This window comes from Suncus etruscus, chromosome 1 (genome assembly GCF_024139225.1).
Source record: "Suncus etruscus isolate mSunEtr1 chromosome 1, mSunEtr1.pri.cur, whole genome shotgun sequence".
NCBI lineage: Eukaryota > Metazoa > Chordata > Mammalia > Eulipotyphla > Soricidae > Suncus > Suncus etruscus.
Window position 1 is genome coordinate 116,433,011 of NC_064848.1, and position 26,215 is coordinate 116,459,225.

The 26,215-nt window shown below is 40.2% G+C and overlaps 1 protein-coding gene across 1 annotated transcript in view; it reads left to right on the forward strand.

Annotated features, from left to right (window-relative positions):
* Positions 1-11,991: 11,991 nt before the first annotated feature.
* Positions 11,992-26,215, forward strand: part of SLC26A4 (solute carrier family 26 member 4) — a 52,221-nt gene continuing 37,997 nt past the window's right edge. The window contains exons 1-6 of the mRNA XM_049777725.1: positions 11,992-12,152; positions 12,295-12,390; positions 13,810-13,949; positions 21,707-21,817; positions 24,719-24,903; positions 25,908-26,072. Of these exons, the coding sequence (XP_049633682.1) occupies positions 11,992-12,152; positions 12,295-12,390; positions 13,810-13,949; positions 21,707-21,817; positions 24,719-24,903; positions 25,908-26,072 (858 nt within the window). The remainder of the gene's footprint in view (positions 12,153-12,294; positions 12,391-13,809; positions 13,950-21,706; positions 21,818-24,718; positions 24,904-25,907; positions 26,073-26,215) is intronic.

A 26,215-nucleotide genomic window follows, 5' to 3' on the forward strand; every position in this document is an offset into this window, starting at 1 on the left:
ATGCCTTAACTTGTTATTGTGTGTTTTTTGTTTTGTTTCTATCAAAATTAGTGTCAGAGTTTGCCCCATGTTTACTCAGATCTCTCTGTATCTTGACTTCTAAGAAGAATTTACAGAGTAAAGCACCACCAGTACCAAATTATTAATAGTTAGAAACAATTGAATACAACCTGGTTTAGAAGAAAATTTTGGTAGCTGAGTATGCTGCTTGGTGATGGAGGTCTTGCCTTGCATTTGTGAAACACCAAATTTAGTTACTGGCAATACTAGAAGAAAACATAGTTTTACCTTTACTAGTGCTAAAAACGGGATACTTTTTATTCAGAGAATGAAATACTTTTAGACTTTTATTATAGATAAAGACTTTAAAGCAGGGGTTTCAAAGTCGCGGCCCCCAGGCTGTTTGCGGCCTCCTGTACAACATTTTGTGGCCCTGCCCTAGAGGAATCTTTTTTGTTTTGTTTAGTTTTAGTTGTTTGGGTCACACCCCCGAATGTTCAAGGCTTACTACTGACTTTGCACTCAAGGATCACCCAGACTTTGCCTCCTGCGGCCCCAGGTAAATTGAGTTTGAGACCCCTGCATAAAGACAATACATATTTTGTATATATTTTTCTCTCTACCTATGTTTAGAATTTTCTACAAACTGTAGAGAAAATTGCTCCCACAATCTCCTGTGACCTCTCAAGGGTGTGTTGCTGACCTCTTTTGTTTTTAATCTGCCTACTCTATCTCTTAAACTACCTAGTTTTAGGTGTCATATACAAGCTGAGGAGTCACAGCTGGGTATCATTACATCTGACTTATCTGGATTTCAACAGCAAGACCTTTTTTTTATTTTGAGGAGTTAGATTATGACTCACAATTTCTGCATTTGCTTCCTTTTCCAGGAAGTTGTTCTCATACTTAAGATCTCTCTTTAAACATCATCTTCTTGAAAGCAGGTGCCTCTCTTCCTTCCCTATCTAAAGCAGTAGCAGCCCCTCTCTATGTGCTCTGAACTGACACCCTCAGCAATTCCACAGGACATCACTCTCCCTATTGTTCTTGTGGCTTCAATTATAATATTATTTGATTTACTGGTTTAAAATCATTAATCTCCATGAGATCCTAAGTCCTTTGAGGGCAGAAACCTCAGTCACCACTATTTTTCCTAGCACAGGGGTGGCTGGTACAAGTAGGGGATAGAGAGCAAAACCCAGTGTTTATTTTACTTTGATAGAGTTCTATATCTTAAAATACAAAGCTTTAAGTACTGCTAAGAAATATTATAATGTACTACAATCTGGGGACTTGAGGGACAAAGTAATTGTGCATGTGTTTTGTTTTATTTTTCTTAATTTTTTTTTGGCAGAAAATTCAAAGTTAAGGTGTCAGCAAGAGGATTTCTTTTGAGAATTCTATTTATAGGTGATTGTCTTCCCACTGTAACTTCACCCTGTCCTTTCTTTGCATCTTTGTCTTCATAAAATAAAGATAATTAAAAACTACATATACATAAAATAAATAAAATTATTTCAGATATATATTGATTTATGGAGTGATTAAATTTATGAGTTCTTTGCATCTTTAGCACCTGGGTGACATAAATGTACTCATGAACCTATTAAAGAATGAGATATGCTTTGGTGGTGGAGGAGCTGCAATAACCTTGTATATTCAAAACATTAATGTTAACACTATTGTAACCATACTTTCTGAAATAATTTTTTAAATTATCTTTATTTAAACACCGTGATTACAAATTTGATTGTAGTTGTATGATTACAGTCATGTAAAGAACACCCCCCTTCACCAGTATAAGATTCCCACCACCAATTTCCCAGATCTCTCTCCTCCCCACCTCACCCACACCTGTACTCAAGACAGGCCTTCTATTTCCCTCATTCATTCACATCTGAAATAATTTTTTAATTGGAAAAACCAAAATGGGTGAATGAGAGAAATATTTAAATATCCAACATAGGATAAAACAGTGCATCCCTATCTACCTGACCTTTTCTCAAGATTTCTTTTTCTGCTTCCATTGAGTTATATTATTTCATAGAGTTAATATAATTCAAAAGATAGTTTTAAAAGTTAAATGTTTAAAATATAGAAAACATAAGTGGATGGATGGGTTAAGATATAATACAACAATTAATGCACTTTCCATCCAACTTTGATCCCTGGCACCATATATCCACTGAACATCATTAAAAGAGATCCCTAGACACAGCAAGAAATAAGTCCTGATCACTGCAAGCAAAGAAAAATAAAAGACTGGAAACAACTAGTATTGGTGGGGATGTGATGAAGTAGGAAACCTGACAGAGAGATAGTACTGGGGTTAGACCACATTGTCTTGCCTGTGGTCAACTCTGGTTCAAATACTGATACCACACATGATGTGTAAGCCCCCCAAGAAGGACCTCTGAGCTCTAGACTAACACCTGAGAATTATCAGCTGCAGGCCTTGCTCCCCCAAATAAGAACCCCATTTTCTATTATTGGAAATGTTGTTTGATTCAGTTAATATAGAAAACAATATAGAGAATTGTCCAAATCCTAAGAATAGGGCTTTCATATGACTCAGGAATTCCAGTTCTAGACACCCCCCAAACACAAAAACCCCAAACACAAAAACATTGATTGGAAAACATACATGCACACCTATGTTCATTGCAGCATAGACTGGAAAAGGAAACAAAACAAATATTCAATGAGAGATGAATGAATAAAAAATGTTGTGGTATAAATACACAATGGAATATTACTCAACTATAAGAAAAGATGAAATCACTCAGTTCACTGCAACTTGAATAGAACTAGATGGTATCATATTAAGGGAAATAACAGGGAACAATACCTGTATTGTTCCAGATGATATCATTTTTTGTGGTATACAGAGAAACAAAAAAGAGAATATACAATATCAAATTATAACAAACCCTTGCCTTTGATTACAAAACTAGTATTACCAAGCAATGCGGGGGGGGGGGGGGTGGTGGTGGTGAACTAAAGGTGGCATAAGGACAGTGGAGGAGGACTTGACCACTTTGGTAGTTGTGAAGATGCAATAATTTTGTATATCAAGACAGTACTACTATAGTACTACTCCAATGCTGTCTAAACATGGGTTTTGATTTTTAAATCAAATTATTAAATGATCAATTATTTAACCAGTATTTCTATCAGTAACTACTGATAGATCACCAAAATAATGTATAGATACATACAAAAGAAAACCAGCACTGGGCCCAGGGTGATAGCATAATGGGTAGAATGTTTGCCTTGCACCCAACTGACCTGGGTTCAATCCCCAGCATCCCATATGGTCCAGAAGTGAGTTGTGAGCACCACTTGGTGTGACCAAAAACACCCAATCAAACACTGATTCATTTTTATGTCTGAAATCTAATTATGAAGGACTTTGTAAATCACAATGGTTTCAAAAAATAAAATTTAAAAACAAAAACATTATTATGTTACTTTTATATAATGAAATGTAGACATATATTTATAGCAGGGCTAAATTAAACAAATAAGAAATAAAGAAAAAGTTTAAATGATTATCTGGACAATGAGATAAGAAATGGTTGCTATTTTCTGCTGTTAGGAAAAATGAAGTCATGAAATTTGCTTATATATAGGTAGACATGGAGATTATTATGCTGAGTGAAATGAATCAGAGGGAAAGGTATAGACAGAATAATTTCACTCATTGGTGGGATATAAGAAAAACAAGAGATAGTATAGTAATAAGATCCATAGACAATAGAGATAAGGGTCAGGAGATTCAGCCCTGGATAAGAAGCTTGACACAAAGAGCAGTAAGTGCAGGTAGAGAAAGGTCTACTGTGACAATGACAGTTAAAACTGATCACTCTGAACATGAACTCGGCACTGAAAGGGGAGAAAGAGACATGTAAGGCTCCCCTCCATTACAATAGCACAAACCACCGTGACAAAAAGGAGAGAGAGAGAGACAGAGAGAGAGACACACACAGAGAGAGACAGAGAGAGAGAGACAGAGAAAGAATGAGAGAGAGAGAGAGAGAGAGAGAGAGAGAGAGAGAGAGAGAGAGAGAGAAACAAATTGCCTGCCCTAGAACAAGGCAGTGGTGGAAGGGGTGAAGGGGGAATGGGAGATATCAGTGATGGAAGAGGAGCACTGGTGAAAGGTGGTATACAGTCTATGAATAAAACCCCAAAATAAATCATTTTGTAATCACGATGCTTAAATTAAAAAAGAAAGAAATGGTTGCTATTTTCTATTTAAGTATATTTTCTGATTTGTCCACTTAATAGATATAACTTATTTCTATACAAAATACATGAGCTATTACTATTGTTGTTAATAAAATATTGGTATTATTGTTAATAATAATAGTGCTAGGATCAATGTATGCAAAGGTCTCATGGATGCAAAGGATATACATCCCTGGCCCAATTTTGTTTTTGCTTGTATTGTTTTGGGGCTGTACCCAGTAGTACTCAAGGCTGAGACGTGACTCTGTGATCAGGGATCACATGTGGTAAATCTTGGGAAACCACATATGGAGCCAGGAATTGAACTCAGATTGGTTCATGAAAAGCAAACACACTACTTGCTATACTAGCTCTCTTGGCCCCCAATTTTTATTTTAAGGGACCTATCTTATAACTGGAATGAGAAAAAAAAAGTGATATATAGGAAATGCATAAAGAATAATTAAATACAAATGCTATAGAGTTGCTGAAAACAAACTCAATCAGTTGTCTATTGAAAAGCTCAGAAAAGTGATGAAAAGTGTAGTTACTGGACTGGAGAGTCAGCTCACAGGGCTGGAGGGCCTGCTTTCCATGAAGGAAGGCCCAATTTACAATATTAGTAAAGATAATTAAAATAAAAGTTCTGGGCTAACATTAAATTTTCTTTTCCTTTTTTTTTGGGGGGGGGCAGGGGAGCACTCGGGAGTTACTCCTTGATCTGTGCTCCGAAATCACCCCTGACACGCATGGGGGACCATATGGGATGATGGGAATTGAACCTGTGTCCATCCTATGTTGACCATGCAAGGCAATTGCCCTACAGTTGTGCTATTGCTCCAGCCCCTGGATTCATGTTCTTTTTGTCTACTATTGTTGTAAACATGTCCAATACTAGCGCATTCTCAACAAATATTTCTTGGAGCTGGAGAGATAGCATGGAGGGAGGGTGTTTACCTTGCATGCAGAAGGACAGTTGTTCGAATCCTGGCATCCCATATGGTCCCCTGTGCCTGCCAGGAGCGATTTCTGAGCGTAGAGTCAGGGGTAACCCCTGACCGCCACCGGGTATGAACCAAAGACCAAAAATAAATAAATAAATATTTCTTTTTTTCTCTTTTTTTCTTTTTTAAGTATAGTTTTATGCATTATCTTAATTTCAAGTGGATCACAAAAATAAAGCCGAATGTGGCCCAACCCCCCCCCAAATAAATAAATAAATATTTCTTTTTTGTCTTTTTTAAGTATAATTTTTATGCATTATCTTAATTTCAAATGCACCACAAAAATAAAGCCTTGAATGAATTAATGAGCAAATGAGTGGAAAGTAGAGTTTACAGTGAAGTTTGGTTTATACTCCAAATGCATAAATGATAAATAAGAAACTACGTTTTAAAATAGGATTGAATGAACTGATAAGTGCTGGAAAGTTATAATATGGTCTGACATTTACTAGTATGTTCCACATCTTTCCTGAATGAAGTACTAGAAACTATTAAATTTGGATAAATAAAAAAATAAATAAGAGCCACTCACCTCTAAGTTAAGCAAGTGGACTTGATTTGTAAACCTGAGTAATCTGTGGTGTTTAATATAACAAATAAATTGGGTAGGGAAATTTGGTAGAATACCTTTTACACTTTTCTGTTTTTAAAAATACAACCAAATTCAAAACCTTAAAAAAAAAGTTGTATAGCTTAATGAAAAAAAAAAATAAAAAAAATAAAAACAAACTTGTAGGAGGCATGCCATTTGCCCATGTATCACTTCTTTCTCTTCTAGAAAGGCATTTAGGAGAAGGTAATATCTTTATATAAGCATACAGGGCTCATTTTGATTTAACAACACCAACACCAAACCAGATACAAAGTTCAAATACAAAATGTCTCAGTGTAAAAATGATTCAAAATAGCAAGGAATAGGGGCCAGAGACATAGCATGGAGGTAAGGCGTTTGCCTTGCATGCAGAAGGACGGTGCTTTGAATCGTGGCATCCCATATGGTCCCCGAGCCTGCCAGGAGTGATTTCTTTTTTGTTGTTGTTCTGTTTTTTGTTTGTTTGTTTGTTTTGTTTTTTTGGGTCACACCCAGCAGCGCTCAGGGGTTACTCCTGGCTCTACGTTCAGAAATCACTCCTGGCAGGCTCGGGGGATCATATGGGATGCGGGGATTTGAACCACTGTCCTTCTGCATGCAAGGCAAACGCCCTTGCCTCCATGCTATCTCTCTGGGCCCCCAGGAGCGATTTCTAAGTGTAGAGCCAGGAGTAACCCCTGAGCGTTGCCAGATGTGATCCAAAAATCAAAAACCAAAACAAACCAAACCAAACAAACAAAAACAACCCAACAACAACAACAAAATAATAAGGAATAAAAATCCCAGAATGGGGGGCCGGAGCAGTGGTGCTAGAGGTAAGACATGTCTGCTTTGCAAGTGGTAGCCTAGGATGGATCATGGTTCGATCCCCTGGCATCCCATATGGTCCCCCCAAGCCAGGAGCAATTTCTGAGCGCATAGCCAGGAGTAACCCCTGAGCGTCAAATGAGTGTGCCCCCCCCCCAAAAAAAATCTCAGAATGGACTGTATGCTATAGTTATATTGATTGACATCAAGTCTCTCAAATTAACTCAATAAAAATGGTGAGTTATTGGGGCCGGAGCAATAGTAGAGCAGTAAGGCGTTTGCCTTGCATGCAGCCAACACAGGGTGGACCCCAGTTCAAATCCCAGCATCCCTTATGGTCCCCTAAACCATCCAGGAGCGACTTCTGAGTTCAGAGCCAGGAGTAACCCCTGAGCATTGCCGGGTGTGACCCTCCTCCCCAAAAAAGGTGAGTTATCTGTTAGTGGGTTACTATGGAATTAAGTGTATGAGTTAATAGTATGCAATTCTAGGCAGAAGCTTTGTATTTATTCACCTGGCAAGACATCCATGGTAAAGTTTTTGTTTGTTTGTTTTGTTTTGTTTTTGGCCATACCCTTTGATGCTCAGAGGTTACTTCTGGCTATGCGCTTAGAAATCGCTCCTGACTTGGGGGACCATATGGGACACCTGGGGCTCAAACTGCTTTCCATCCTAGGCTAGCATGCACAAGGCAGATGCCTTATCGCTTGCGCCACCACTCCAGCCCTCCATGGTAAAGTTTTAATTGAAAAAAAGTGTAAGCAATATGTAATGATTTGTGGCTGTTGTTGTTTTGGGGCCACATCTGGCAGCACTCAGGAGTTACTCCTGGCTCTGCACTCAGAAATTACTCCTGATAGGCTTAGGGGACCATATGGGATGCTGGGGAATTGAACCTGGGTTGGCCTCATACAAGACAAACACCCTACCTGCTGGGCTTTCTCTTCAGCCTCTGTGCAATGAATTATGTCTGGGCAAAGCCTAGATGAGTAATGGAGGCTTAGAATGCCTACCTTGTAAACATATGGTCATAAATTCAAAGTCTCCTCAGTCACCACAAGCACTGAGCTCAATCCTGGCAGCTCTGCTCTCTGTGGTTCCTGGCATAGCAATCGATTTCCAGCTGCACAGCAACCAGGTGTATAACACCACAAAGGGATGCAGCCCCAGTAGTACCACAATAAACCAGAATGATACCTGTGCTACACAGTTAGGAAGTGCAATCACCAATGAACATATGTGCAAACTATAACTTAAGGACCCAAGCCTCAGTGAGCACTGTGATGGGCTCAATCACCATAACCTGGTATGAAAGCCCCACCCGCATTCCTATAAGCACCATAATTCAAAATGGGTCAGCATTGAAAGGAGTTATAAAGTGCCTGCTATAGAGAGGTATTGCTATGGGACTGGAGAGAAACTAGACACATTAGTGGCAGGAACTGATCTCTGGTAAAGGGGTTTGTGTTAGAACATTGTATGCTTGAAATTCAATCATGAATAATTTTGCAACTTTGCAACTCACCTTGATTCTATAAAAATGGAAAAGTATCAGCATCTACAGTTGAGCCTCTCTATATGACACCCCAAACATTGCATACCAACATAAATAATGAAAAAAGGAGCAATATTTTTTTTTACTTAAAATAAGGGGCCAGTTGGTCCGGAGAGATAGCACAGCAGTAGGGTATCTGCCTTGCATACAGCCAATCCAGGACAATGGTAGTTTGAATCCCATACGGTCCCCCATGCCTGCTAGGAGTGATTTCTGAGTGCAGAGTCAGGAGTAACCACTGAGTGCCACCAGATGTGAGCCAAAAACACAGAAAAGGGGGGGCAGAGAGATAATAGAGGGGTTAATATGCTTGCATCACCTCCAGCAGACCCCCAAAGGTTCCTGGCACCATATATTGTCCCCAGATCACTACCAGAAGTGATTCATTAGTACAGAGTCAGGGAGCAAGGAGCAAACTCTAAGCACCACTAGTTGTACTCCTTCAAAGTTAAAAAAAAATAATAAAATGGGCCATAATGATAATAAATAAGGTGCTTGCCTCCAATGCTGCTGATCTGAGTTCAATCCTTGGCATTTATTAAGGTCCCCGAGCACTGACAGAAGTAATTTTTTACAGAGCCAGGATTTATGCAGATCCAGGAGTAACCTCTAGTCTCTCTGGGTGTGGCCCCTAAAACAAAATGAATTAAATAATTGTTAGAGACAACTATATAGAATTACTAAAAGTAATAATGATCATTTTCATTATTATTAATTTTAATAATTAATAATTTAATATTATTAAACTTTCATAGCTGGAGGGTAACTTAGTACTTTCCCTAAAAAATGTTTTATGGGGGCCAGAGAGATAGCATTCAGGGAAGGCATTTGCCTTGCATGTAGAAGGAAGGTCTGTGGTTCAAATCCCGGCATCCCATATGGTCCCCTGAACCTGCCAGGAGCGATTTCTGAGCATTGAGCCAGGAGTAACGCCTGAGCGCTGCCGGGTGTGACCCAAAAAAACAAAACAAAACAAAACAAAATGTTTTGTGTAGGAAGGGACATAAGGCCACCCATAACAAAATGATGATATAAAGAGATAGTGAGAGGCATTTTAAGAGATCAGATAAGGTGCCAAAATAGTTTCTGAAGGCATACATTCTGACTGACCATCTGGAATGTCCATGAATGACAAAGCATTTGTTTGCTTTATTTTGTTTTGAAGCATTTCAGACATACCTGGCTGTGCTCAGGGCTTAGACTTGGCTCTGTACTCCTTGGTTCACTCCTGGCAGTGCTCAAGGAACCGTATCTGGTGCCAGGGATCCAAACAGAACTGTTGTGTGAAAGGTAAGTACTCTACCACTGTATTGTTTCAGCTCCACAAATAAGATGTTTTTTCTCCCTGGACATTAAAGGTATGTGTGAGTGTGTATAGGATAGTACTTCAGAATCTGCTTGGGGTTTATATAGAGAGAATTCAGGCTTTTGGGTGCTTGTCTTGCCTGTGGCTGACTCCAGTTCAATCCCTGGCACTTTATAAAGCCCTCTAAACAATTCCAGGAGTGTTAACTGAGTATAGTCAGGTATGTCCCCAAAACAAAACAAACAAAACAAAACCCAGATCTACTTGTAAAAATGTTAGCCTTAATCTGTGGAGTTTTATTATACACCAATGATAAATGAACTTGCACTATAAATATGGAGAGTTGTATTGTGAGTACAGGTAGCAAGTTGTTCATTAATGGGTTTACTAAATAATGTACAGAGGCTTATAGGAACTGCAAACTCTACCTTCAGAAGTTAACAGCACCCTTGGCCTCTAGCCATGAGATCTCTGAAGCGATCTCATAACCGTGAAACCCACTCTCTCTAGGACGGTGTTGCTAAATGTCCCCTACAGTTAAAAAAAAAAAAGCCCCCAGTCAAGGATTGCATGTAGATAATTTTAAAAATTCTCTCCGCGGGTAGATAGGAATGATAAAGTTTATGATCTGCCTTTGGTTTTTAGGTCCCATCTTCAATAACTTTGTTTGGATTAGATAAGCTTCTGAAGGTCTATTGAAAGCTGTTATTCATTCCTGAGGGGGGGGAGGAGAATGAACCTGCGCATTCCCCTCTCATTTCATGCTTGTGCTTAGTACAATTTCAGGGGATTTACAGGCCAGTCCTCCTGAGCTGTCTATTTCCTGGAGCTAATAGACCTGTCAAGTCTGTATTGTCCAGCTGGGTGGGAAACAAAAGGCTGGTGTCCCAAAGATCTATATTTGGTAACCTTTTCTAAATTTTCTTTAGAATGCGGCGAAGCAGGTGCCCACTTCCTGTTTACGCATCTCTCTGGTCTTCATCTAAACCTGCATTAGTCAGTTCTAGCAAGAATCATCTCAGCAGAAGACAAAACACAAAAACATAGAAAAAGGATTAGATGCCTCTTCAGCGCCAGTCTTGATTCCTGGCTAGTTTCTTTCTTCCTTGAATAAGAAAAGAGAGAAAATCAGAAATCAGAAAAGTGCCCCCTGGACACTTGATTTTGATTGAAGGATGAAGGATGTGTGTATGAGTGAGTGAGTGAGTGATTGTGTGTGTGTGTGTGTGTGTGTGTGTGTGTGTGTGGTATGTGAGAGCGACAGAGAGACGCAAAGCCTATATAAAAGTTATGAATTCTATAACCAACCACTGAGAACTGGCAAAGAAAGACTTTCTAGAAACTCAAAGCTTCGTGACATCCAAACTGGCCTTCCTTCTCTTCACTTACGCCCGTGACCCTGTGGTATGACATATGACATGACGAGAGTCATGTCTAAGGTTGGAGATTCCAGATCCACACAAGCTACGAGTCAAGGTCAGCCCTCCCTGCAATCAATGCCCTTCGCTTCCACGCCTCTCCTGTCACCAATTCCCCCTCGGGGCTGTCCCGCCCAGGGCCCTGGCGGGCCGCACTAGTAATTGGGGGCGAGTTGAGGATCTGGGTGGCTCTCGCCTGACAGCCAGTCAGAGCCTCAGCCTTTCCGGTTTGGGAAAGGGAAAGCGGGGCGGGAGGGCCGAACCTTCCTTCCCGATAGGAAGGTTGCGAGGAAGCATCACTACGGAGTCTTCCTCTTTCCCACGAAGGTGCCTCTGTTGCTCCATAAATATAACGTGGCTCGGTGCCTTCCGCAAAGCGCTTTAAGAACTGCGGCCCGGCGCTCCCCGGAGCATTCCAGGCGCGAGAGAAGCCGCAGCAGGTGAGATCGCAGCCGCTGCGAGGCAGCCCTCTTTCGCTCTACCCTCTCCTCTCGGGCCGGGCAGCCCGAGGTTAGGGATGGGACCTGTTGGCCGGCAGGGGCAGTGCCACCTTTCCCCTTCCCCAGCCGAGCAGCCAACAGCAAGCCACCCCCCCCCCCGGGAATAACTAACCCATCCCGGGGAGCGCTCTGTGCCAAACGCCCCAAGTTCGCAGGTGCGCAGCGTCCTGAACCTGGACATCTGTCCCTTAGCGCGCGCGCACAGCCTGGGTGCAGGGCAGGGGCAGGACCCGAGGGTCTTTAGCATCTCCGCAGCCAGCGTGGCCCCAGCCCTGCTTGGGGAGATGGTTTCAGAACGCGGACAGCGCCCACGCTGCCAGCCTGCGGGCTCGGGGTCCAACGCGGGGAAGTCCCCAAAGCAGGTCTCCTCGTTTAGGAAGCGGGCAGCCGAGCCCGGTGCTGGAGACCTCTGCAAGTGATGGGGGCGCGCGCGCGCCGGGAGCGCAGAGCGAGAGCGCAGCGAGTGGAACGGTTCCCAGGCCCTGGGGAGAGCGCCTGAGGGGGCCATCGCCTCCTTTCGGTGCTGCTTCGCCCGTTTTCGGCCCTCACTTGCATCTCTTTCCTCCTGGCAGATAGATCATGGCAGCGCCCGGTGGCCGGGTGGAGCCGCCGCTGCCCGAGTTCGGCTGCAGCTACGTGGTGTCGCGGCCGGTGTACAGCGAGCTCGCCTTCCAGCAGCAGCACGAGCCGCGCCTGCACGAGCGCCGGACGCTGCGCGAGAGCCTGGCCCAGCGCTGCAGGTAGCGGGCGAGGCGGGCACGGCGGGCACGGTGCGGGGCTGGCGGGCGCGTGTGCGCCCCGCGCTCCTTCCTCGGCTGAGGGCGGCTGCGTCAGGCCTGGAACCCCGAAGTTTGACTCTGTATTCTGTTGTTCGTGGAGAAGTGTCCGTCTTTTTCCCCTCCGTCCCTGGGCGTGCGACCAGGGAGTGCGACCTTCCCGGGAAAGCCGGGGAAAGAAGGTGCACGGTGGAAAAGAGATGTTGGGAGAACCCATCACCTGACCGGGAACACCAGGCCAGGCTGGTGGCGTCCACTCAGCAATCACAGTACCAAAAAGGATTGGGGGACCTCCCAGATGAGCCACCAGTAATTGCAATTACAAACTAAAAGCACACGGGAACCGCCAAGTACAGCCAGAAGTTTTGTTTCTTCTTCAAAATTGTTATAGGAAAGGGAATTCAGTTAATTCAGCCTTAGGACTTTTGCTTTCGCAGGTAAGAGGCTTTGGATCTGGACCTGGCACCGCAAATCAGACACCACAAATCTATGTCAGCCAGACACCACAAATCTCTGTTATAGCATTTCAAAATTTGCATGAAGCCAACACTATCACATAATGAACCTCTCGTCGTGTTTATATAAGAGCTATTGAAACTTTATTGATGATCAGCTTAATTTTACCTATTATCATCCAGTAACCCCTTCTTTTCTATTGTTTTTATTTCTTAGAAGCCAATATGCACAGCCTAATTTTGAGTATATGTGGGTGTGTTTCAATATACAATATACGTAGGAATTTTTGTAAAATATGTGATCACAATTTCTATCACACTTTAAAAATAAAACAATTCCTTATCATAGAACTAAGCCAATAGAAAAATGTCCAATGGCCCAATGGAAAAAAAAATTTTTTTTTTTTGGTTTTTGGGCCACACTCAGTGACACTCAGGGATAACTCCTGGCTCTGCGCTCAGAAATTACTTCTGGTTTGGGGGACCATATGGAATGCCGGGGGATGGAACCATGGTCTGTCCTAGGTCAGCCACAAGCAAGGCAAACACCCTACCACTGCACCACCTGTCTGGCCTCTGAAAATAATTTTTAATCATTTATTTGATCCAGAAAAAATATAATTTACACCTACTATTAATATGGAGTTTTGTTAAATCTCTAACATAACATAAGAAAGTAAGGTACACTAAGATATGCAGTTATGATATTTAGGTTTTTGAAAAGTCTGGCTCCGGGTTGACGTTGCCAAAATATACAGAACATGTTTGTTTTTCTTTAAGGAGAAAAAAGAAGTAGAAGAAGGCGCCGGGGTTAGCAATCTGAACATTAATCTCCAGTTAGAGACTCCACATTGACCAATTTGAGGCTGGGACATAAAATGGGTTCTTGTGTGGGGTTATTTTTTCAGAGGATTAAAAAATGGGAGAGGGGAGGGAACACTTAATCTGGCATTTTCTAGTACAGCACACTTAAAGGAATAGATAGAGTTCTTGGCCAAAGTCTGGCATGTACTTCAGTGTTTGCCTTGTCCAAGTGATTCTTCGTCTTTATCCAAATCATTAAAAACATTTGTATAGTTAGACTCAACACTGTGATTTGTGTTTGGTTGCAATGGTAATTGACCTGGAAACCTCATTTTATTTATTTATTTTTGGTCTTTTGACAGTTGTTCAAGAAAGAGAGCCATTGGTGTGCTGAAGACCTTCCTGCCCATCTTGGACTGGCTCCCCAAATACCGAGTCAAGGAATGGTTGCTTAGTGATATTATTTCGGGAATTAGTACCGGGCTAGTGGGTACACTGCAAGGTAAGATGGGGATGGTTAGGCTCTGTGTGATTGAAAAAAACCTGCCACTGGAAGTAGTTTTTAATCTCGGGTTGGCACTGTGTGATTGAAAATCAACTGCCACTGAAGCAGTTCTTAACCCCCATAGGCCAAGAGTCTGTACCCCTGGGCTGTGTGCAGACTCATACCTGTCCATACCTGGGTGTGTACATACTCTTACTCATACCTAGATACTAACATAGGCTGACTCCTATCTCAGCACCCTGTCTTTTCTTCCATGTTCCTTAGAGGAGGATTTGTTCTTTCTCTTCCTTTGACTTTTCTTTCTAGGAAAACCTGCTTTTCTCCTAGTTGTTTAGCTCTAGTAAGAGTCCTATCACCAAGCAGTGACTCTGCAACTTTATCACAATTTGCAGTTAGAAAGAAATATGTTTTCCATCATGATCAATACACACCCATTTCTATTTTAATTAAATATTTACCCTCATCACATATATATGCAAAGATTTTTAATTTGATTCGCTTATTCTTATATATATTTTGTTTGGGGGCCACATCTGGTAACACACAGGGGTTAATCCTGGCTATGTGCTCAGAAATTACTCTAGGCAGGTTCAGGAGACTATGTAGGGTACCAGGGATCAAACCTAGGTCAGCTGTGTGTAAGTAAGGCAAACACCCTAACCTCTGTGCTATAGTTCCTGCTCCTCTGTTTATATGTTTTTAATGATGATTACATCCAAATAGATTCTTTTACATCCTATACATTTTGAAACTGTGTTAAGTCACATAAATGAAGGAATTTAATCTGTATTATAAAATATACATATAGTATATTTAATAAAAAATTTTTTTCTGCCCTGCCCTTCCCCTTATATGTGTTCCATTATTTTAATCTTCTGGGAAAATATTCTACATACGTGACTTTTTAATTTTAATTTTATTTTTATTCTGTATTTTGAGGGGCCACATCCAGCACTGCTCAGGGGCTACTCCTCACTTGGTGATTAGGGTTCCAGATATAATGCTGGGAAATGATCTGGGATTGGTTGTATGCAAGCATACAACAATAGCTCCTGTGCTATTCTTCTAGCCTTTCAATTATTTTTAATGGAATTTATATCATAATTTTATGACTATCTTGAAAATCTGTTTCATAGTTGCTAAATTGCAATATTTTGCATTTCTTCCCTCAACCTTCCCCATATCTTTATCATCTTGATTCTCCCTTTTCCCCCAAATCTACAATGTCCTGGAGCACAAAAATAGTAATGTCATTTATTATAATTGTATAGGGAATATGTTAAGTTCTAGGAGTACTGACATAAAACATACCATTTGCTTCCAAGGATTTCATAATATTGTGGAAGGAAGTAGAGGAAGACAATTTGCAGTTGGAGCTCTGCCAGAGCAGCTTGCTATGGGAAATCACACAGGAACCCTCTGCCTAGCCTCAGAGGGTTGGAGAAAGGTGGAGTTGTCAAAATCGAGTTTCCCTGAAGGTTACAGTCTGAGTTTACCAAGTGATAGAAAGTAGGGTTGGGTAGTAATTCATGAAAGATTGAGGAAAAAATAGAATAGTATAAAAAGGAGTAATAATTGTTGAGCAACATGGTGAGTAAAATTTGCTTAAGGAGCACTCAAGATCACACAGAGTAAGCTAAGTAGATTGCCACTACACAGGAAGCTGTTTGGTGGCCCCAGAATGGAGTTGCAGCCTGGATCAATCATATTTTCCATCACAGAGATGGATGTAGACTTTGAGAGACAGGACTGTGCTCTGTGTGTGTTAAACAGTACCAGGTACCTTTCTGCATAATGAGCTGTGGCTGTGATTCCTGGGGGACTAGTACCTCTAATTATGTTTGTTTGGCTTATATCTAGCACAAAATAGACTAGCACAAAATAGATACCATTAGAAATATTTAGTGAAGAGAATTAAGTGACATTTTAAAAATTTATTTTATATGTAAAATATACTATTTTAAGCCTCATGTTTTTCAAGTTTTCATTGACAAGCATTTTAGACAATCCTTTAAGCTAGAGAGATAGCTCAAAGGACTGAAGCTCCTGCTTTGCACAAAGGAGGCTACAGTTTGATCCTGAGCACAGCAGCATCCCAGCATCCCCATCTGCCCACCAGAGGCACTGCTGGGAAGTAGTCTTGCAAGTGTGTGGCCAAAATTATTTTTAAATTAATTTTAACTTTGTTTATTAAATATCAGCCATTAAACCAACAGTTCTGGCTAGTTTTCTCAATCTTTTTTCTTTCTTTCTTTCTTTTGGTTTTTTGGTCACATCCGGCAGTGCTCAGGGGTTACTCCTGGCTCTTCGCTCAGAAGTCGCTCCTGGCAGACCATATGAGATGCCGAGATTCAAACCACTGTCCTTCTGCATGCAAGGCAAAAGCCTTACCTCCACGCTATCTCTTCAGCCCCTATTTTTCTCAATCTTGACAATAGTTGGGCCAGAGTGATAGCACAGTGGTAAGGCGTTTGCCTTGCCTGCGGCCAACCCAGGATAGACACGGGACTGACTGGCTTCGATCCCAGATATTCCATGTGATCTCCTGAGCCTACCATGAGCTATTCCTGAGCACAGAACCAGGAATAAGGAATAAACTTTGAGTGCCACTGAGTGTGACACAAAAACCAAAAAAAAAAAACCAAAAACTCAACAACATTTATTCTTTATGTTTTTTCAATTGTAAAGAAGTACACACACACACACACTATATATATATATATATATATATATATATATATATATATATATATTTCCTTACTTCATAAGTACTATCTTTCAAAAGCATCAATTCTATAAATTTATCTTTGTAAGGTAATTTCTGGAATGTTGACCTAATTATATAATTATAACATTTAAAGACCAATTCTGTAGCATTGAAATTTAGTTGTTTATTATAAGCCCATGGACAGATCTCATAGGTCTTACTGCAGTGATAGGCAGAGGAATTAGATGATAGTTATAGATTTTATAGGTTGTGATATCCATTGTGATAGAATAAGCATGTTGTAATAAGATTAATTGGTGAATGAAAGGTCTATTGCAGATAGAATGTTGATGAAAGCCCTTACTGAAAAGGTGAATTTTTAAAAAAAAATTATTGAAACCATTGTGATTTACAAAGTCCTTCATAGTTGGGTTTTAGACATGCAATGAGTCAGGGCCAATCACACCACTATTCTCAACTTTCCTCCATCATGTTCCCAGAATGTATCCCAACAACTACCCTTTGCCCCCCCCCCTGCCTCTCATGGATCCCCTACAGGCCCATTTTAGTTTAGATTGTTGGAGTTTGTGTCTCTTGATTCCAATGTTGTTGACTTCTGCTTGGATATTTAGTTCTGTCCTTTCTTTAAATTTTCTCTTCTGGGCCCGGAGAGATAACACAGTGGTGTTTGCCTTGCAAGCAGCCGATACAGCACCAAAGGTAGTTGGTTCGAATCCTGGTGTCCCATATGGTCCTTCGTGCCTGCCAGGAGCTATTTCTGAGCAGACAGCCAGGAGTGTGGCCCAAAAAAAATTTTTTTTCTCTTCCAATGCACACGAAATAGCTTGACCCTTGGCCCCTATATTTTCATATTTGTATATCTTCTCCTCCACTTAGTTCCTTTCCTTCTCCTTATTCTACTCTGAGGCCAATGGTGTTCAAGATAACTCCTATTTAGACCATTGCATTTCTCCATGCAGTTATTCTAAACATGATTTATAAGTCATATCAATCTGTATTTATCTATCTTCCTCTGGCTTACTTCATTTAACATATATCTTCCAGTCCCATTTGTGTTGCTACAAATTGCATGATTGCATCATTCTTTATAGCTATGTAGTATTCCATTGTATACATGTACCACATTTTCATGATCCACTCATCTGTTGTTGGACATCTACATTGACTCCATATCTTAGCTATTGTACTGAGTACTGCGATGAATAGCGGTGTGCACACATTCTTTTGGATGAATGGTTTTCTGTCCTAGGGATAAGTATCCAAAAGAGGGATTTCTGGGTTGTATGGCAGCTCAATTTTGAGTGTAGTGAGAACCCTCCATACTGTTTTCCACTGGGGTGGATCAGGCAGCATTTCTGCCAGCAGTGGATGAGAGTTCCTTTCTCACTACATTCCTGACAACACAGATTGTTTCCAGTATTTTTGATATGTGCCATGGTTCCTGGAATAAGATGATATTTCATTGTTGTCTTGATTTGAATTTCCCTAATGATAAGTGACGATGAACATGGGGGGGTGGGGTTGGGCCACACCCTCTAATGCTCAGGGGCTACTCCTGGCTATGAGTTCAGAAATTGCTCCTGGCTCTGGGGATCATATGGGATGCCAGGTTGAAACCCAGTACCATCCTGGGCAGCTGCTGCAAGGCAAATGCCCTACCACTGAGATATTGCTCCAGCCCAGATGATGAACATTTTTTCATATGTCTGTTGGCCATTTATTGGTTTTCCTCAAAGAAGTGCCTGTTCATTTCCTTTCCCCATTTTTCGGTTTTGTGGAGTTAGCCTTTGTGAGTACTTTTTATAACCTAAATATTTTTAAACCTTTTAAACCTAGATATTTTAAACCTTTATTTGATGTTTTTTATAACATAAGTACTTTTTATAACCTAGATATTTTTGAACCTTTTAAACCTAGATGTTTTAAACCTTTATTTGATGTTGTATATACAATTTTTTTCTCCCATTCAGTTAACTGTCTTTTAATTTTAGCCCATACAAAAAACTTTATACCATACAGAAACGTTTTAGTTTGATGTAGTCCCATTTATTCAGATTTGATGTTATAGCTGAAGGGGTGAAATTTAAGGAGAAGTGGCCATGCATTAAACAAACTGAAAAAATGTACCATTAAATTTGCAAGAGCCTTAAAGCCAGATAGTAATTTTATGGAAGAGCAAAAAGAATTCTAATGTGGGTGGGGTGCTAAGAGGGGAGGGAAGATGAGTAAATGAGATAAGTTTAGGCAGGGCCCAAGGCATCTCACCTGCTTTACCTTAGACTTATCCCTGAGGAAATATGTGTTTGCTTAAACCGGATCATACTGGAGAGGAAGAGAGTTCTGGCAAATATTTTGGAGCAAGGATCCCAGGTACATAGTAATTGAGTAAGAGCAGAGATAAAAATGATGGTAACTCTAAAGCTTCAGACTTAAGCAGTCGAAATGAATTTTATTACAGAGACTGACGAGGAATAGTTTTGGAGTGAGAATCAAGAGTTTCCTTATGTACATGCTCAATATATTTTTTTAATTTTTTGGCCACACCTGGCAGTGCTCAGGGATTACACCTGGCTCTGTGCTCAGGTGGCTTCTGGTAGTGTTCCAGGGACCATATGGGATGTTGAGGATTAAACCCTGGTCAGCTGCATACATGGCCAATGCCCTACCCGATGTATCATTCTTGCTCTGGACATGTTAAATTTAAGATGTGTATAAGACATCTAAGTGGTGCTGCCAAATACTGTAGAGTTCTTACAGCTCTGCAAGATGAAGGGTCTGCAAAGAAGTGTGATGAAGGTGGGTTTAGTCAGCTAGAGAAAATGAACTCCGTGATGAAGGAAGAATAGAAGCTCAGAGAGGAAGGTTTTGGAGGGGAGGTGTGGGCCACACTTGACTTTGCTCAGGATTTACAGCCATAGGGCATTTGCCTTGCAAGCAGCCGATCTAGGAAGATGGTGTTTTGTTCTTTTATTCTTTTTTTTTTTTTTGGCTTTTCGGGCCACACCCATTTGACGCTCAGGGGTTGTTCCTGGCTACCCGCTCAGAAATTGCCCCTGGCTTGGGGAACCACATGGGACGCAGGGGGATCAAACCACGGTCATTCCTTGGCTTTGCAAGGCAGACATCTTACCTTTAGCGCCACCTCGCCGCCCCGACAATGGTGTTTTGAATCCCAGCATCCCATATGGTCCCCTGAGCCTGCCAGAAGCGATTTCTGAGTGCAGAGCCAGGAGTAACCCCTGAACACTGCCAAGTGTGATTCAACCCCCCTCCCCCAAAATAAAGAAACCAGGTGTGACCCAAACCCCCGCCCAAATCAAATTCCAGGTGTGATTACCACATGGACCTCTGAGCACTGCTGGGAGCAAGCATCTACAATGCTGGAAGAGACCTGCAGCACTCTAAGGGGGTCTGAAAACAAATCAACAAATTTAAAGAAATATTTGAGATTGTTAATTTATAGTTTCCAGATAGTGGCGGCCTCCTGCGTATAGAGAGAGGAATGAAGATATGATCCAGGAAGAACTTAGGGTTAACTTACTTGCAATAATTTATTTTTTAAATTGGATAGTATATATGAATAGCTATTATATACATTTTTTTTTGATTTTTGGGTCACACCCAGCAGTGCTCAGGGGTTACTCCTGGCTCGATGCTCAGAAATCATTCCTGGCAGGCTCAGGGAACCCTATGGGATGCTGGGATTCAAACCACTGTACATCTGCATGAAAGGCAAAAGCCTTATCTCCATGCTATCTCTATGGCCCTAAGCTATAATATTTTAAGTAACTTTTGTTTACCCACATTACTTTGAATTATTTAAACTTTTTCCAACTTTTTATACTTACAAGAAACATGTTTATATGTCTGGAAAGTAAAGGTGGAAACATATCCACTTACCACAAATTTAGATTCTGCTTTGTTCACTTTTTTATCTCTACGTTCACAAATAAATGTCACTTCAATTTTATTTTATGGAATTAAAGTGTTTAGAGTAAAATTTAATTAACCACTGTTGAAAGCTAGTAATTTAATAAGTAATTCTGGATACTGGTTGGTCAGTAAGTTTAATTGGTTGCCCCAATCTTTTTCCTTCCCCCCTTTTTTTTAAATGCTGGAAACCAAACTCTGGGTCATATATTCAAGGCACATATTATATCATTGGGCTACATCCTCAGAACTTTGCTTTATATGTATATGTATTATATATATATGACCCAAGGGTCAAGGAATTTAAGTTTCTCTGAATAAGTGTAAAGTGGGAGGTAATATAAAGCAAAATGTATTGACCACCTAAGAAATAATTAGCCCGGAATAAAAGGAAGCATCATTATCACCTCCTGTGCCACATTCCCCATTGGCAAGGCTGTGATTATGCCATCTCCAAGGTTCTCAATGCAGTTCAGGCATTCACGCATGGCCCTGAGACCACTGGAGAGGCCATCCAGAGGGGTTGACCTCCTCCAGGTGAGAGTTGGCTTGCCTGCTGTTGTGTATATCATAGTTTTATCTTGGGTTATATCTAACTTTTCTGAGAGAGTGAGAGAGAATGAAAGAGAGAGAATGAGAAAGAGAAAGAGAGAGAGAATGAGAGAGAGAGAGAGAGAGAGAGAGAGAGAGAGAGAGAGAGAGAGGCAATAGTGATGGTCTTTCAGAATCTCAAGAAGCAATGAATTCCCATGAAACCGTCTTTGTGCAAATCTATCCTGAACCTTTAGGCTGAAATGATGACACTTTTACTCAACAAGTGACTCGAGTTCTTCTTACCACTTGTCAGATCAGTGGAAGATAGAGTTACTAATAATTGAGTCAATTCATTTGAGTAGGTGATGCGTGTAGATGCAATCTAGCCCAGCTGACTCGGATCATGTTCTGCCTCCTCACAGAGCTACAGACTGTATGCAAAATAAGGAGACCTTTGAGGACAAACAAAAAATTGGGCATATCTGTGCAAAAAGCCTTTGTTTATAGAGAAGAAATATACCATTACTTTTGTATGAATTTAATCATTTGGATGTGCTTCCAGGCATGGCGTATGCTCTTCTTGCTGCAGTGCCCGTGCAATATGGTCTCTACTCTGCCTTTTTTCCTATCCTGACATACTTTATCTTTGGAACATCAAGGCACATCTCAGTTGGTAATTATAAACACATATTTTTACTTTATTCATGTTTAATATTGTTTGGTTTTATTGTGTGTATCATGCTTCTATAACTTGGTTAAAGTCTAGGGAAATAGGGCTGCAGCACTTTGCTTTCTGTATTCAAAATAGTTAGAAGCTTTATATATATATATTGTGTGTGTGCATGCTTGCATACGTAGAACCAGGTTTTGAACCCAGAGACTCATGCATGCAATATATTTAACTTTTTTACATAAAGCAGAGGAAATTGAAATACTGTAAAACTTATAGCTGATCTTCAAACTTGAGCATTTAAAAATTCTTTTTAATATAACCAATTTTACCTTATATTTAAGAAGTGTTACCTTCCAAAATAAAAGGCAAAGAGGGAAAAATCTTCAAACAACTGCTTTATTAAAGTAATTCACATTTTCTAAATTGTGTTCTCAAATACATATTCATTGTTTCATTAAAGAGCTTGTTTACTTAAGTCACTAATATTGAGAGACTGGAAAAATCTTGCTGGAACAACTCAAGCTAAACTTGGTTTTCTTTCTTGGTATAGCTCAAAATAAATTTATTTCCTGCCATACTTAAATTTTAAATTCTTTTTTCTTTTTGCTAGAGTGTTCTAGCAAGTGACTGTTTTAATGCTATTTTGCAACCTTGACATTTATACTAGAGATAATTTTGCTCCTCATCCATCTGCTGGCTAGACATGTCTATCTGGACAAGATTCTTAAAACAAATATAGCTGTTTACTCTATCTCTGTAGTGCAGCCTTCTTTTTAATTGTATGCAATGAGCATTATTTGTCTTGTTTGTAGAAAGAAATAAGGGGGGGATTTTGAGGAAAGAATTTCTTCACTTGGGCCAATCATCAGTATCTAATGCTTGACAAAGACAAGAACATACAAGCTATTTGCTATTTTTTTTTCAAGTAAAGCTAGTGAGTTACTTTTCTTTTCCTTTTTTATTATTTAAGGCTGATTAAAATGACAATAAAATAGTTTTACTTATTATTTAATAATTTTAATTTACAATACTATCAATAATGGTTTTTATGGACATAATTCCAACATCAAACCCCAAAGTATACCTGTTTCTTTCCCCAGTGGATTTCAGCCATCCTCCCTCTTATTTAACTCAATTATGTGGACCAGTTTCCCCATTATATTATCTTTGGATCTCTGTTTACCTCACTGTCCCACATATGAGAGATTATTCTGTTTCTGTCCCTTTCATTCTGACTGGCATGTGGAGCAATATGGAGACTTTCCTACAAAATAAGAATAGAACTCCCACATGGTTCAACAAAACCACTTCTTGGCATCTATCACCAAAACACAAAATTTTAACTCAAAAGAGTATGTACACACCTATGTTCCCATAGGTGTTCACATTGCTGCACATAGGACAATAGCCAAGATATGGAAACAACCCCAAAGCCCAACTACAGATGAATAGATAAAAAATGTTGTAGTATATGTACACAATGGAATACTACGTGGCTTTAAGAAAGAACAAAATTATCCAATTTTGGGCAACAGGGATGGAACTAGAGGATATCACACTTTACTATTCTATACATTGAGATACCCAGTTTAATGAATATTTAACTATCCCAGCTGTCAAGTCTTGTATGATCAAATAGGATTTGTCATCATCATGATGGGTATTAATCTCATATATGGATTCAGAAAGATTCCAACGGAAAAAAATCATAGTTGATTAGAGAAGTTCTGAGAACAAAGGACTACTTTTTAAACCTAGAGCCTTAGACTGGACTTTGATAGGAAAAAGAAAATATGGAGTAATTTGTGATGTCCCTATCCTAATCTGTACTCTGTGATTCAGTTAGTCAGCCCCACAGAGATCAGGACATTAAATGCCTTAGAAAATTACTTATATGAGACAATAATAAGATGACACTATCAAGGATTTATTTAGCTTGTATGTCACTTACCCCAAAAAACCTTCCCTGAATATTCCTTACCCACACTAGTATTTTCAAGTATTCTTTTTTTTTTTTTTTTCGCTTTTTGGGTCATACCTGATGACACGCAGGGGTTACTTCTGGCTATGCACTCAGAAATCGCTCCTGGCTCGGGGGACCATATGGGACGCCAGGGGATCAAACCAAGGTCTGCCCGAGATTGGCCTCATGCAAGGCAAATGCCCCATCACTGTGCTATCGCTCTAGCCCTATTTTCTAGTATTCTAAGTTCATACACATGACCAGAACTCAAAGATAAAATAGATACTTTAACCTTTGTGCTTACAAATCATTCTGGATATTGTGTTATAATCTTCTAACAATGGCGCTTGTGCTTACTTTTTGGGGAACAAGTTCCTTGAACATCTGCACTTTAGCTTATTCTTTTTTTTATGTGAATAATGTTTTCCCAGTGCCAGCTAAGGATTTTATGCATCTTTCTTTTTTTATTGTTCTTTTTACATACATAGCTATAATTTATTTTTATTGGTGTCTAGCATTCTATTATATTGCTACATCATAATTCACCTATTCACTCATTGATAGGCATTTAGGTTACTTCTAATTTTTTATTAATATCTTTATTTATACAATTTGATGACAAAATGATTGTAGTTGGGTTGCAGTCATATAAAGAACACCCCCTTTAGCAGTGCAATATTCCCATCACCAAAGCCCCAAATCTCCCACCTCCCTACCCCTCTTCTCTCCTGTATTTGAGACAGGCTTTCAACTTCCCTCATTCATTCACATTGTTATGTTAGTTGTCAGTGTAGTTATTTCTCTAACTGCACTCACTACTCTTTGTGGTGAGCTTCATATCGTGAGCTGGACCTTCCAGCCCTCATCTTTATAAACCTATGTTGAATAAAACATTTGTGATAAGTAATTACTAATGAGAGGCCTTTTTTCCCCTTTAGGGCCTTTCCCAGTGGTCAGTTTGATGGTGGGATCTGTTGCTCTGAGCATGGCTCCCGATGAAGACTTTCTCATATCTAGTGTTAATGGAACTGCATTAAATACGACAGTCATCGATACTGTGGCTAGAGATTTAGCAAGAGTGGTGATCGCAAGCACCCTTACTCTTTTGGTTGGAATTATACAGGTAATGGACTGACGTATGTAATACAAATGGGTAAGATTTGTATTTGAACTAATTAGCTTTCAATCTTGGGGCCTTAAACCCAAACTTAAAGCCTCAAAAAAAAAAAAAAAGAAATATACTGGGCTAGGGGCCCGGATAGATAGCACAGCGGTGTTTGCCTTGCAAGCAGCTGATACAGGACCAAAGGTGGTTGGTTCGAATCCCGGTGTCCCATATGGTCCCCGTGCCTGCCAGGAGCTATTTCTGAGCAGACAGCCAGGAGTAACCCCTGAGCACCACCGGGTGTGGCCCAAAAACCCAAACCCCCCCCAAAAAAAGAAGCATACTGGGCTTCAAGTTTATTTTGTAAATTTATTTAGATCAGCTTCTATAAAAGTAAGACTGCATTAATTAAAGACCTCTTGTCATCAAAGTCAAGATGGGTTAGGGAAAGCAGCTAAACATGAGTGATTCAATTGAGAATGAGTGAAGGGAAGTGTGTGTAAGAAACCATAACAGAGATATAATTGCTTTGGTGAACACAACCCTGGGACTGGAAAGTCACAGAGTCAGAAATATCCTTGAGCACCACTAAGTATGACCCCAGCTCCCAAAAACAACAGAACATGTAAACTATGTGTAATATGAACCTTTGACATTTATAGCATATATTAAGAAAAGTAAAATCCTATAGTGATATTCCTGACTCTGTGCTCAGGAATTACCTCTGGAGGTCCTTAGGAGACCTTATGACATGGCAGAAATCTAAGTCCACAGCATGCAAGGCAAGCACCTTACCTCGTCCTATCTGTCCAGTGTCTAAAAATTTTAAAGTGGCAATGGGAAGAAAATTTAGATATGTTTCCTCCAGGTATTTTTGTGTTATATTTGGTTACTAAAGTTTTCACTGATGTTAATTTACTATGATCATATTACCCTGATGCTAAATTTAACTCATTCATATTTTACGACAGTTGATTTTTCTACCAGACAAACATCAGAATTTTTCCTTCTTCTTGTTCTAGCTTATATTTGGATGTTTGCAGATTGGATTCATAGTGAGGTACCTGGCAGATCCATTGGTTGGTGGCTTTACAACAGCAGCTGCCTTCCAAGTGCTGGTTTCACAGTTAAAGATCATCCTCAATGTTTCGACCAAAAACTACAATGGCGTTCTCTCCATTATCTATGTAAGTTGCTTCTTACTCAAGGTGCTTCTTTTCATTGCTATTTTTTTTTTGGTCTGGTTTGTTGGTTGATTGTGGGCCATATTTGGTCATGCTCAAGGCTTATTCTCAGCTCTGCACCCAGAGGTCATTCCTAGTGGTATTCA